General features: G+C 44.1%; 1 protein-coding gene across 1 annotated transcript; it reads right to left on the bottom strand.

Annotated features, from left to right (window-relative positions):
- Positions 1-1,014: 1,014 nt before the first annotated feature.
- Positions 1,015-3,904, bottom strand: LOC145005344 (plant UBX domain-containing protein 4-like). The gene is made up of 4 exons (XM_078964419.1): positions 3,669-3,904; positions 1,865-2,156; positions 1,698-1,793; positions 1,015-1,607 (listed from the first exon to the last, which is right to left on the bottom strand). Exons 1-4 carry the CDS (start codon positions 3,815-3,817, stop codon positions 1,215-1,217), a joined length of 930 nt encoding a protein of 309 aa, XP_078820545.1. The 5' UTR covers positions 3,818-3,904; the 3' UTR covers positions 1,015-1,214.
- Between the last annotated feature and the right edge of the window lie 10,955 nt (positions 3,905-14,859).

Raw genomic sequence — 14,859 nt, 5'->3', positions numbered from 1 at the left:
CTATATCGAAAAATATTAAAAGATTCGTAAACAAAAATTACACTATTGAAAATTTTTTGAGGGGTATCCTAGGCTACCCCGGGATCCCCTTAGATCTGCCTATGCGTTTAGGTCTTTTTAGTTCTTGGTTATGCAAGCAAAAGTGACCCTAAAACTTACTTTTAAGATAATATATTCCAATAGCTTGTTTTGGCCGACAACAAATTTTACAATGGAAGTTGTCTTAAATCATCCCACTACGGATGGACTTACTTTGATAGAAGTTTGCCACAAGTGAGATGCTTATCTTTTTGTAGTCGATGTCTCGCTAAAACTACGCAATATAGGGCCAAAGTTAAAAGCAATTGGCAGACAATATATATCTCTAAGTCTTGTGAGATTTCATTTCATTTCATTGGATGCCATATCTATCTTTTAAACCCTAATCTTTGACTTATGATATCTATCATGAAAACCGGAATCCTAAAACCTCGGATATATCAAAAGATTTGCAAAGATATGACGTATCCAGATGTCATCAACTCATGTTGAAGTGATTTTTGCACATAAAGCTTGCACAATTCGCGTTTGATCGAGGCAAGTTTCCCTTGAACAATAAACTTGTTTGACGATAAGTTTTCGAAAGCTTTTAACTTTTAATTTTTTTATAAAAACTTAGAATTAATGAAAATACTTTTTTGGAGTAAGAGTTTAAAACTTTTTGTTTTATAACAAAAAACTTATAATCCGAATGTCACTTCAAGTAGTTTTTAACATCTTTTAGCTTTTATGTAGTTTTAGAAATTTCAAAAGGTTACAACTATTTTTGGCTTTTAACTTATAATCCGAATGTCACTTGATTTATGTTTTAATGCCATTCATAGGAACCAAAATATTTACATAACTATCCCCTATTATAGGAGTTTTGGTTAGTGAAATGCTATAAAACCTAGGGTGTTCTATTTTAAAAAACTAGAAAGATAACCTATACTAATCAAGTCCTCATCTTTAAAACTTTTCAAGAAAATCCAAAAGTACAAAGTCGAATCAGGGGTCATAAATAAACAACCAACATAAATTATCCACAAAGTTTTGAAGTTATAATCTCAAATTTATACATGCATTATGCTTTTCTTGACAAAGAGTGTTCTTAATAACTTCAGAAGTATCCGATTCCCAATACGAAAAGTCAAAAACCCCTTAATTTAAATGACCATATTACCCTCTTCCAGTCTTTAGATTTTCTGGATGACAACCGAGTTAGCAAGGCCAGCCTGGTCAATGGTCTGAGTCGGATCAGTGAGTTGCTTAGGTGGGAACCCAACTGTCTGAAGCTGATAAGTCCTTGAGCCATCTGGCCTAGATGCATTGATGAAGGCTCGAATATCTGCAACAGTATGATGGTGGTTGAAGTGGGCAATCATGCGGGTCCCATCAGCTAACCGGAGCTGGATTGAGGTTGATGGTAGGGTGGTGTCCAGAACTAGGCCACCAGATGGGGAGGAGGTGACTGGCGGCGCGTTGGCGGCAGTATTGGAATTGTTTGTTTCATCTGTGTTGTTGTTGTTACTGCCGCCTAGGGTTCTCCCTACTCCTTGAAATGCAACTTGGGTTGCCACCACTGGCTCCTACAACATTAAAAATAATAATAATAATAATTAAAATAAATAAATAATGGACTTTTTGAGAAAAAAGTAATCAATAATGAAGATACTCACAGGACGATTCTCATCCCTTCTAATCAAATTGACATGAACCGAGGATCTTCTATCTGCAGGCTCAAGCTCTCTTGGACACTCGGATTTCCTGATGCTCTGTACAGACAATTAACATCAGACAGTTGACAGATGACAGTTGACAGTGAAAATGGAAAATTGTTACGTACTTCAAGGAAAGGTGCATTTTCAGGGTCATCCAACCTTCTTAAAGGTCCATCGTTTACAGTAAAACCATTTCGCCAAAAGACAATGTTGTGTACAACGTTTTGGGGTTGCTCAGGGGCAGCTGGGGCAGCTGGGACAGGCTCACCGGTCAGTAACCGCCCGGTGCCCGAAAAACTTGTTGAACTTGAGGGGCGAAGATTTTCCATGGGCCCTTCAACGCCACCTAATTGTCTTGCTTGGTTGAATATTTCATCCACATCATTTCTCTTATTAGGATCTTGGACAAGCATACCACTGTAAAAACAACATTAATAATCAGTTAATCACAATCTTTAACATGTCAAATTTGTGAAATAGAAAAAAGAATTAGCTAAAAATGGATTGGAAGTCGCCCATAGCGTCTGTTTCTTTTTTTATTTTATTTTTTTTCCTCATTAAGTTTTGTATGGGTAAAGGGGCTGAATGGATAATGATGTATGTCTAGATAAAAACTTTGTATGTATAAAGTCTGTTTCTTTCTAGATGGAATAAAATGTCATAATGAAACTAAATGACCATTTACCCTTGCATTCCAACAAACAACTTTCATAATATTCAACGATTTTAATGTGAGAGGAGTTGGGAGGAAAAAAGAAGAATGGGCAAATAGGTATAGGGCTAGCGTCTGAATACATTAAGCCAGGTTTTTTTGGCTTAACCCATTATGTCATTCTGTCCTGATTAAGTAAAAAAGAAACAACCATGTATAGCTGTCCAGATTAAGTGCTTAACCTATTAAGCCCATTAAGTCAAAAAGAAACAACCCCCTATGACATCACAACATGTATTACCATTATATACTTATATGAGCATATCCCTAAATTATGCAAGTGTTTATCGGTTTATGTCAAAATTGATGCTTTTTTTCCTAATTATCATAATTCCAAGAAAGAAACTAACTTTTATGACAACAATCTCTTTAAACATATATTAATAACAACAAAAGTTTTAACATTTCACACATGATTCCAACAAACTATTCATGTTCTATTCAAACAAAGAAAGCTCCATCATAACTCAAGTGCACGTAGATCATTAAAGGATAATCAAAACCTAAGGCACTCCATAATTAAGTCATGGTTAGAGGGTGTTTGGATGTGTGTTCAAACTGATTATTGTGACTTGAAATCATAGTAATCAGTTTTTGGGTTTCATCAAAGCTATTATGATTATAATTTTTCTATTATTTAGGATGAAAACTATCAGATATTGAGATGCAGGTATTTATCCCTAACTTAATTGATTATGTAAGTCTAACAGACTTCGAGTACAAACAATCACTTTCAAAATGCAAATCCGAATACCCCTAAAGTGTACCCACATGTTTCATTCAAACAAGTACTCTTTTCATTTGTCAATCGGACTTCATTTTCAAAACATAATCATCCCATATATAGGATCTGCTTTAGTTTCAAAAAAAGGGGCACCACCATTCAAGTTTCAAGCTCTTCGGTTCAAGAATCCCCTTCCCCTTATATCGATTTGCATACTTAAATCTTAACAGATTTCTTTAAACTAGACTATAATTCATATAAAGAAAGTCTCCACAATTACAATTTGACCTATATTCGTTTATTCTAGAAAGACCCCAAAAAAGGTACAGTCTTTCTATAACTTCCACAATTTCTAGGTAAGAAAACATGAGATTAACAATAAATTATGTTTAAAAAAAACCAATTCCAACTTTCTGAAAGGATTATACAGTAACAACAAATGATGGAAAAGAAAAAACTAGGGTTTATGAGTGATAGAGAAATTGAGAAAAACCTCTTTTCGCCACCGGTATAGTACTCCTGAGGGCCATCGGAGTCGCTGTCAGAATCATTAGCGGTGGGGCGATTCAAATCGGAGAGGGTCCGAATACCACCAGGTCGACTGGTTGAGGGTTTAGCCGGCTTCTTATCGCGCGAGGTCATCGTTTCTTGATGGTTCCTCTGGATTCGGTGGTAGCTCGATCAGAGAGGGGTTTGGAAATTGGAATTTTATATTGAAAAGTAACGAACTTTATTGTAGGTGACAAAATAAAAATACTGCGGGGATAATTGAAAGTCGAAACTATTTCACGTTTTAAGTTTCTAAAGATGAGTTAAAATACGTTTGTTTCACAGCTGTCATGTGATATATTTTTTGTATTATAAAACTTAAGACAAATTGGTATTTGTGGTTTGTTAAAAACTGTAAGTAAGTTCCAAATTTTTTTTGACTTTACCTAATAAATTTCAAAATCAGGATATACTTTTGCTGATTTATTTTCGCTTCAAAAAAATAAATTTGAAATCACTTTTAATTCCTTTTATGTATTATGTATTTAGTTTAATATTTTTTTAATTTAAAAATAAAACAAAACAATAGAACAACCCACCCCACCACTAAGGTTGAACGGAGTGCCCACTTTTGTGACGTGTGGGGTGACATGGCACTCTAAACCTACGCGTAAGAATCTAATAAACACCATCCCGATTTTGCTTAATCGTGAACTCTCTTAGCCAGAGTCACGCCCCTCTACAATCTATTTCTTCCCCCTCTCTATCTATCTCTCTCTTCTTTCCCTTTCTCACTTCTTCCCTACAATTTCTTAATGCTTGTAAAATGGAATTGATAAATGGTTGATGTGGCCATCTCACCTGCGTAAAAACCTCCCACCCATTCCATATAGCATAGTGGTACACTCTCTCTCTCTCTCTTTTTATATATATATATATATATATATATATATATATATATATATATATATATATATAACCGTTAAAACTCATTTGCCACTCATCACCTTCTTCATCTATAAGTCAAATAAACAAATTGAAGCTTATAAACAAACACTTGGCATTCCCATACATGTATCCCAACTCAAACACACACACAGATACACATACACACACCTACAACTCAAAACTAACAAGCATGTCTCTGTAACTCGAACACAAACCATCACCAATACTTTACCTAGAATTTCATACTCTTCTTGCCTTAATGTGACTAACATTTTTTTCTCTTATCTCTTCTTGAAATCTAGTAGACTATTCTTAGGACCATTAGTTTCAAGTTCTAACATTTAGTCATTTAAATGTGACATTTTAAATGCATTCTACTTTGGGTGATATACATTTCTTAAGCTTTAAGAAATTGACATTCACAAGGGATCTTCAAGCAAATCGGTTTTGCTAAAGTTTAGTATTTCTTGACTATCTTTGTTGTTCATATTATTAAACTAGTGGTCATTGTAGGGTTTAGATCTTAACTTGCCTTAGAATAAATTTTGTATGTGTCTGTTGTAACACCGTAAATTTCAAAACAAAATTTTCAATTTTCTTATAAAACATAATTCCATTTCTATTCATCAAACAACCATATTAATTATCCAAATTAGGTCAATACAAAATCCCAAGATCACAATGTACAAACTCCGAGTGTGTGTGTACGGATCAAGCCGGCGCCTTCCCGCGGTCGTCACTAGTACCTGAAATAATAACATCAAACACTGTAAGCACAAGGCTTAGCGAGTTCCCCAAAATACCACATATAACACGTATTAGCCACTCGAGGCTATAACTATGTGGGTCCGTGCACCCAAACTCTGTGAACCCTCAGGTTCTAGCTCTGATAAACATGCACTACATAAATCACATAGAACTAATGCAGTACAACACATAACATACATAGCATACAAATACTCTATCATATAGCTCGGGTTACCTACTCAAGGTAATATAGTATAGTGAGAAGACTCGTCTCGCGTATCTCGGTATCTCACGAATCCTGGGAATCCCTCGTGCTCGATCCTCCGAGCTCTAATCCTCCTATAGCATTATATGTTTCTAATTAATACTTTATATCTCTAAGGTTGACTATCTATAAGAAGTCAACACAAGTCAACTCTGGTCAACGGTCAACGGTCAAGTCTGACCAGACTCGGCGAGTACCATAGCGACTCGGCGAGTCTAGTCGTTTTCACCAACCCTCTGAAATCTTCTTACTACACGTCGAGTATCCCCCCCCCCCTTACTCGACGAGTTCCACCTGCATGAATCGCAGGGCTACCCCGACTCAACTCGCCGAGTCTTCTAGGACAACTCGGCGAGTCCAAGGTTGACTCAGTCCACCCGTTACCCCTCTCCAACTCACCCTGACTCACTGAGTCTACCCATGACTCGATTGGACCACTCGCTGAACAGTCCCAAGGCAATCTTCAAGATACTCGCCGAGTCGGATGAACAGACTCGGTGAGTCCGTGCCATGCAATCACTCCAATCTCGCTTCTAAGGTCAGATCTGCTTCCAAAACTATAGATCTGGCCTCCCTCGACTGATTCATCACGTAAAGTTCCCATCTTGGTGCCCATAACACCCCTTATAGCTCCATAATGGAGTTTTTGACCTAAGGCATGAGGATTCCAATCCAAAGCCTCCATTGATCCCCAAAAAGCTTGGGTAAAGGGACACTCTGGACCCCTAAGGGTCCAGGTCTATGGTTCCAACCTCATAAGGGACCAAAAAGGACACCAAACCTAGCCATGAAAGGGTTCAACAACCCTAAATCTAAATAAACAGTAACAAACAAGAAGATAATTCGGATTTATTACCACAAAATGATGCTCTGGACTCCTAACCCACAGAAATGGCTCCTTCTTGCTCTCCCTTGGCTAGCTCTTCTCTTCCTTGCAAAAATGGCACCTTCAAGGTCAATAATGGCCTCCTACTTAGCTCCAAGTGCTCACACACGATTAGGGTTTCACTCAAGGGCTGGTGGGCACAAATGACGGCCATTAGGCCCTTTAAATAAGTCTCAAACCCGAGAAATCAGGGTTTCATTACACAGCGCAGACTCGCCGAGTCCATACCCTGGACTCACCGAGTCCAGGCGCGATCCTGCGTCCAAATCCGCATCCCTACTCGGCGAGTCTGAGCTCCAACTCGCCGAGTCCCCCTTACAAATCAACAAAATGCAATTAACAAGATACCTGATAAAAGTCCGGATGTTACAACTCTCCCCCACTAGAACTAGACTTCGCCCTTGAAGTATCGCTCTAAAAACAGCTCCGGGTGCTGCTCCTGCATCATACGCTCTGGCTCCCAGGTCATCTCTGATCCCCTCCGGTGTTGCCACTGAACCAACACCAGCGGTACCTCCTTATTTCTCAGAACCTTGATCTTCCGATCCCTGATGGCCACTGGTCTCTCGGCATAATTCAGGCTTGCATCTACCTGAATGTCCTCTAACGAAACCACTGTCGATTCATCGGCTATACACTTCCTCAACTGTGACACATGAAATGTGTCGTGAATCTGACCCAACTCTGCTGGCAATTCCAACCAATAGGCTACCCGGCCTACCCTCGCAATCACACGAAATGGACCTATAAATCGAGGCCCCAACTTGCCTCTCTTCCTGAACCGAATCACCCCTTTCCAAGGAGAAACCTTCAGGAGAACGAAGTCGCCGACCTGAAATTCAAGCTCGGACCGGCGCCTGTCCGCATAGCTCTTTTGTCGGCTCTGGGCGGTCAATAACCTCTGTCTAACCCGTTGTATCTGCTCTGTCGTCTGAATCACAATCTCTGTACTGTCCATCACTCTCTGCCCAACCTCACCCCAACAAATGGGAGTCCGACACCTCCTACCATACAACAGCTCAAAGGGCGGTATACCGATGCTCGAATGATGGCTGTTATTGTAGGAAAACTCTGCCAAGGGTAAATACGTATCCCAACTACCCCCAAAATCCAATACACATGCTCGAAGCATGTCCTCAATGTAACAGCCCGGAATTTCGGGTATTGCTTTAAAGCTATTTTTGGGGGCATTTTTGGAAGGGACTCGGCGAGTTGGAGCCAGACTCGCCGAGTAGGACGACAGACTGGGTCGCGGGTTCGCGACTGGACTCGACGAGTGCATTATGGACTCGGCAAGTCTACGCTGTTCAGCAGAAACCCTAGCCGTTTGGTTTTGGATCGTATATAACGCTCTATATGCCGTCATTGTCCGTCTTTTAGCCGATTGAGAAGAACCCTAAGCGTCTGTGGACATCTAGAGCAAGATTAGAGGCTATTGGAACCTTGAAGAATTTGTTAGGCAAGAAGAGGAAGGGTTTTGGCCAAAGGAAGATCAAGGGGATCGAGTTCTGAGGTTTGGGGACACAGAGAGTACGTTTTTCAGGTAATACTTCGGATCATTCCTGTTATTTTGATGTGTACACGGATTTAGGGTTTATGAAACCCATTTGGTGAGTAGATGGATTATTATGTTGTTACCCAAACGTTTATACCCCAGTAATAGGATGTTTAGAGGTCCAGAAAGTCCCATGATTGTGTATTTCGGGACCATACGTATTTCAGGAAGCAGTTGGTCGACTGCATGGCATGGACTCGCTGAGTCTAATGAACAGACTCGGCGAGTAGCTTGAAGATTCACTGGGACTCGCCGAGTTGTTCTTCAAACTCGGCGAGTGGAGTCGGGGTGGCCCCGCGATTCTTCCACGAGGATCTTGTCGAGTCAAGGGGGATACTCGACGAGTAGAAAGGGAACATCAGGGAAAGTTGGAGAGGACGTCTCGACTCGTCGAGTCACCTTTGCACTCGACGAGTCCGGTCCAGTTGACCGTTGACCGGAGTTGACCTGCATATAATTTCTTAGGGTCAGTTGTCTTGAATGATAAGAGTATTAATAAGGGTATATGGTATTATAGGGAGTCTGCAGATCGGCGGATCGAGTGCAAGTGATTTCAAGAGTTGATAGTTTTCATTACCACGAGGTGAGTCTTCTCACTATACTATACCCGGAAGGGTTTGACTGTGTGACCGGAAGGTCGAACATGATGTATGTTATATATGCTATAAATAGAAAGGTAGTTGCTATGCATGATATGTATGTTTATACGGGCCGGAAGGCGATATGTTATGTGACAGAAAGGTCAGGTATGATATATGATATATGTGCTATGTGCGTTAGATTAAATGTATTATGTGTTGTAAATGTTATGGGCCGGAAGGCAATATGTTATGGGCCGGAAGGCAATATGTTACGGGCCGGAAGGCAATACGTTATGGCCGGAAGGCGATTATGTTACAGGCCGGAAGGCGATGTGTTGTGGACCGGAAGGTCGGGGCCTGGAAAGGCGTATATGAGTAAGTCGTCTACTGGGGAACTCACTAAGCATTTATGCTTACAAGTTGTTATGTATGTGTTTCAAGTACTAGCGAGGACCGTGGGAAGGCGCCGGCATGATGCATACACACTGCTGCTATTTGAGATCTTGGGGATTTTATATATGTATTTGATATGAATCATGGAATAAATACTATTGGTTGAATGAAATCACTTTATTTTAAATGAAATTTTTATTTGAAAATTTGCGTTGTTACAATTGGTATCAGAGCCTTGGTTTGAGGGATTCGGGTGTACCTTCGGGTGTAACTGAACTCAAACCGAGGATTTGAGGGAAAATCTTTTAAAAATAATAAAGACATAAAATTTTGTAAATGGTAAAGTGGTAAACAAGAACGGAGCAGTGTGTACGATCAGCCAGCGCCCGAACGGTAAAGATCCCCAGAATACCTTACAATGTTATGTTATGCACTGAATTATGAATTGTTATGCATGCTAGAAGACTAGGTATTCATGATAGGACTAGGATGGCCTGTTTTGTGATGCCTTAGTCTAGGGTGTTTGTTTATATGAGATATTCGACAGCGTGCAGGTAGATAGTGCATACTAGAGGTAGAGTACTCACTATTCGGGGTTTGGGGAGGAAGACTTGGGACGAATACTGACACGGTGTGGTCGGTAGTATTGGGCCCGTACTATCGAAGACATCGGGTCGGTGGAAGACCCAAGTAAGAATCCCTGGATATCGGAGACTGAGTAGGGTTGCGTTATCGAGTACAATTGTACTTGATGGAGTCTCTGATAATTTTATGTTGTATTTCAGAGACATCATGGTTACCACACGTCATGGGGCGAGTTCGAGCAGTGTGAGCGACGAGGATATTCGTCAGATGATTCAGGAGGAGGTAGCTGCAGCGATCCGGGCTGAGATCTCGGAGATGTTTGGGTCTATTAAGACCACACTGATGGAGACGTTTGCGGAGCGGTACGCCGCACTGACTGAGGCTGCATCCGCTGCCGCTACCGCAGCTGTGGCCGCTGCCAGGCCGCAAGGGGGCGATTCGTTGCTGTTCCGGGAATTCAGCAACACGAAACCCCCTGAGTTCGATGGGACGCAGGATCCGATTACTGCGATGAGGTGGATCGCCGACATTGAGGGGTGCTTCTACACTTGCTCATGCCCGGAGCACCTGAGGGTACGGTTCGCCCTGAACCAGCTCCGTCTGGGAGCGAAGGATTGGTGGAAGTTCGTGACGGCGAACTTCACTCTGGCGGAGATTACGGCGGTGACATGGGAGAGGTTTACTGAGATGTTCAGGGACGAGTACGTTCCCCCAGTGGAGAGGGAACGATTGATTCAGGAGTTCTTGACCCTTAAGCAGGGTACTGATTCCGTTGCGGTGGTCACACAGAAGTTTCACGAGAGGGCGATGTTCTGCCCAGAGCTGGTGTCTACAGAACAGTCACGGATGAACCGGTATTTAGGCGTTTTGAGGAGGGATATCCGGGAGTTTGTGTCAAACTCCACCTATCGTACTTTCACTGAGCTTCAGGCGAACGCCAGGAAGCGCGAGATCGAGTTGGAGACTCAGGCCAGGGAGGAGGCCGAGTCTCGGCAGGTGGACCGACGACTGGCTCAGTCTCAGCCGGCAGCCAAGCGGATCAAGTCCGCTGATTCGAGGATGGGAGGTCAGAAGGGTCGCACTTGCGGGAAGTGCGGCAAAAGTCATGAGGGGGTGTGTCGAGCTGGTGGTTGCTACAAGTGTGGCAAGGAAGGACACATTGCCAGGGATTGTCCTAAGGGGTTCATGGTTTGCTTTCACTGCAACCAGACAGGCCATCGGAAGGCCGAGTGCCCGCAGCTTCGTCAGGGATCTACACCTACTACCATAACTACTGAAACCCGATCGGCGAAGGTCGAGGCCCCGAGGGCTCGCGGGAGAGCCTTTCAGCTGACTGCGGAGGAGGTCCGCGCTGCGCCCGATGTTGTAGCAGGTATGCTGTAATTCGCGTATTTACCTTAAAGTCAAAATGTTATGCTTATGTTAATGTATGTGTAGGTACTTTTCTTGTGAACTCTATGCCTGCTCTAGTGTTATTTGATTCGGGTGCGAGTAGATCCTTTGTATCTTTAGCTTTTAGTCAGCATATCAGCATTAGTCGTGAGCCGTTAAGTCGGCCTCTGAGCGTTTCTATAGCGGCCGAGAGGGTGGTTTGTGCCACGGAGGTTCTTCGGGGATGCGTACTAGAGATTTTCGGGGTAGCGTTTCCGATTGACTTAATTCCTATTGCGATGGGGGATGTCTGTGTCATCGTGGGCATGGACTGGTTGAGCCGATTCAGCGTTGTCATCGACTGTGAGCGCCAGCTGGTGACTATACGAGACCCTAGTGGGGGAGTTCTTACGGTATACGGCGAGGGTACCCGTTCGGGATCAGCTTTTTGTTCGGCCGCTAGGGCGAGGCAATGCCTACAACAGGGATGTAGAGGTTTTGTGGCGTATGTGATGGATACGCGGGAGGCTTCCGAGAGACCGAGGACAGTGGAGGAGGTTCCAGTGGTGCGCGAGTTTCCAGATGTTTTTCCTGAGGAGTTGCCGGGAGTACCTCCTGCGAGGCAAGTAGAGTTTGGTATCAATCTGATTCCGGGGGCTGCGCCTATTGCGAAGGTGCCTTATCGTCTTGCACCTCCAGAGATGCAAGAGTTGTCCTCGCAACTCCAGGAGTTGCTGGGGAAGGGATTTATTCGTCCGAGTAGCTCGCCGTGGGGAGCACCGATTCTGTTCGTCAAGAAGAAGGATGGTTCACACCAGATGTGCATTGATTACCGGGAGTTGAAGAAGGTGACGGTCAAGAACCGCTATCCGTTACCTAGGATCGATGATCTATTCGATCAGTTGCAAGGGGCATCTTGGTTTTCCAAGATCGATTTGAGATCAGGGTACCATCAGGTAAGAGTGCGGGATGAGGACGTCCAGAAGACAGCATTCAGGACGCGGTATGGGCATTACGAGTTCGTGGTGATGCCTTTCGGGCTCACCAATGCCCCGACAGTATTCATGGACCTCATAAACAGGGTATGCAGACCGATCCTGGATCGGTCTGTGATTGTATTTATCGACGACATCCTAGTGTATTCGCGAACTAGAGAGCAGCATGAGGGACATTTGAGGGAGGTCCTTGAGGTATTGAGGTCGGAGAAGCTATATGCAAAATTCTCCAAATGTGACTTTTGGTTGCTGGAGGTCCAATTTCTTGGACATGTTGTTAATCAGGCAGGGATATTGGTCGATCCGGCCAAGGTGGAAGCAGTGATGAGTTGGGAGGCACCGAAATCACCTTCCGAGATCAGGAGTTTCCTTGGGTTGGCGGGGTACTATCGGAGGTTTATTAGGGACTTCTCCAAGATCGCGGTACCGCTCACCAGATTGACCCGGAAGGGTGTTTCATTCTCATGGGGACCCGAGCAACAGACTTCCTTCGAGACACTACGTCAGAGACTGTGCAAAGCCCCGGTATTAGCCCTCCCAGAGGGGATGGAGGATTTTGTCGTATATTGCGACGCGTCGATTTCGGGACTGGGTGCAGTGTTGATGCAGAGAGGCCATGTGATAGCTTATGCATCGAGGCAATTAAAGCCTCACGAGGCGAGATATCCCACGCATGACTTAGTGTTGGGGACAGTAGTGTTCGCTCTCAAGATTTGGCGTCACTACCTGTACGGGGTTCGTTGTACTATATACACGGACCATAAGAGTTTGAAGTATTTGATGGATCAACCCAACCTAAATATGCGCCAGAGGAGATGGTTGGACGTGGTTAAGGATTATGACTGTGAGATCCTATACCACCCAGGCAAGGCTAACGTGGTAGCCGATGCATTGAGTCGTAGGGCGGAGAGCACTCCATTGCGAGACGTATGTCTGAGACTGACAGTGATGTCTCCAGTCTTAGATGCTATTCGTGGGGCACAGGCCGAGGTTGTGGGATCCGAGATGCAGAAGAAAGAGCGGGTCGTTGGGTTAATTTCAGAGTTCGTTAAGGATGGACGAGGACTTTTGACGTTTCAGGGTCGGATTTGGGTACCATTCGTGGGCGGTACGCGTGCTACTTTGATGGAGGAGGCTCATAGATCGAAATTCTCGATCCATCCCGGTGCTACGAAGATGTATTTGGACTTGAGGAAGGAATATTGGTGGCCTTGTATGAAGAGAGACGTCGCATGGTTCGTTGAGAGGTGTTTGACCTGCCGTAGGGTTAAGGCCGAGCACCAGAGACCGCATGGCAAGTTGCAGCCCTTGGAGATTCCTGAGTGGAAGTGGGAACAGATTACTATGGATTTCATCACCAAATTGCCGAGAACTGCCAGGGGAGTCGATGCAATTTGGGTGATTGTGGATAGATTGACGAAGAGTGCACACTTCCTTGCCATTAGCGAGAGTTCATCAGCGGAGAAGTTGGCGGAGTTATACGTGAGAGAGGTAGTATCTCGGCATGGAGTGCCAATCTCGATTGTTTCAGACCGTGATGTATGCTTCACTTCCAGGTTCTGGAAGAAATTCCATGAGGAGCTGGGTACTAAACTGCATTTTAGTACCGCATACCATCCCCAGACAGACGGTCAGAGCGAGCGGACGATTCAGACATTGGAAGACATGCTTAGAGCGTGTGTGTTAGACTTCGGGGGTAGTTGGGATGCGCATTTGCCTTTGGCTGAGTTTTCCTACAACAACAGCCATCATTCGAGCATTGGTATGCCACCTTTTGAGTTGTTGTATGGTAGGAGGTGTCGGACTCCCATTTGCTGGGGAGAGGTGGGACAGAGAGTGATGGGCAGTACAGAGATCGTACTCCAGATGACCGAGCAGATTCAGCAGGTTAGGCAGAGGTTATTGACCGCCCAGAGCCGACAGAAGAGTTATGCGGACAGACGCCGGTCCGAGCTGGAATTCCAGGTTGGAGACTTCGTTCTCCTGAAGGTTTCTCCTTGGAAGGGAGTGATTCGGTTCAGAAAGAGAGGCAAGTTGGGGCCCCGGTTCATAGGTCCATTTCGTGTAATTGCAAGGGTAGGTCGGGTAGCTTATCGGTTGGAGTTGCCAGCAGAGTTGGGACAGATTCACAATACCTTTCACGTATCACAGTTGAGGAAGTGTATAGCCGATGAATCGGCAGTGGTTCCGTTAGAGGATATTCAGGTGGATGCGAGCCTGAATTACGCCGAGAGACCGGTAGTTATCAAGGATCGGAAGATCAAGGTTCTGCGGAGCAAGGAAGTACCTCTGGTGTTGGTTCAGTGGCAACATCGGAAAGGATCGGAGATGACTTGGGAGCCGGAGCGTGAGATGCGGGAGCAACATCCGGAGTTATTCGCAGAGTGAGACTTCGAGGGCGAAGTCTAGTTCTAGTGGGGGAGAGTTGTAACAGCCCGGAATTTCAGGTATTGCTTTAAAGCTATTTTTGGGGGCATTTTTGGAAGGGACTCGGCGAGTTGGAGCCAGACTCGCCGAGTAGGACCACAGACTGGGTCGCGGGTTCGCGACTGGACTCGACGAGTCCATTATGGACTCGGCGAGTCTACGCTGTTCAGCAGAAACCCTAGCCGTTTGGTTTTGGATCGTATATAACGCCCCATATGCCGTCATTGTCCGTCTTTTAGCCGATTGAGAAGAACCCTAAGCGTCTGTGGACATCTAGAGCAAGATTAGAGGCTATTGGAACCTTGAAGAATTTGTTAGGCAAGAAGAGGAAGGGTTTTGGCCAAAGGAAGATCAAGGGGATCGAGTTCTGAGGTTTGGGGACACAGAGAGTACGTTTTTCAGGTAATACTTCGAATCATTCCTGTTATTTTGATGTGTACAC

The sequence above is a fragment of the Lactuca saligna genome, chromosome 7 (genome assembly GCF_052625555.1).
Source record: "Lactuca saligna cultivar CGN05327 chromosome 7, ASM5262555v1, whole genome shotgun sequence".
In the NCBI taxonomy this organism is placed as follows: Eukaryota; Viridiplantae; Streptophyta; class Magnoliopsida; order Asterales; family Asteraceae; genus Lactuca; species Lactuca saligna.
Note: the sequence above shows the minus strand (reverse complement) of the source record. Positions and strands in the feature narration are given on the sequence as shown.

What these genes read in the sequence shown, in the direction of transcription:
- LOC145005344 (XM_078964419.1), bottom strand. Translation starts at nt 3,817, where the DNA reads ATGACCTCGCGCGATAAGAAGCCGGCTAAACCCTCAACCAGTCGACCT. An exon ending in AAAATGCACCTTTCCTTGAA is followed by an intron (nt 1,794 to 1,864) that starts GTACGTAACAAT and finishes TTGTCTGTACAG; the next exon opens with AGCATCAGGAAATCCGAGTG. An exon ending in GAAGGGATGAGAATCGTCCT is followed by an intron (nt 1,608 to 1,697) that starts GTGAGTATCTTC and finishes TTAATGTTGTAG; the next exon opens with GAGCCAGTGGTGGCAACCCA.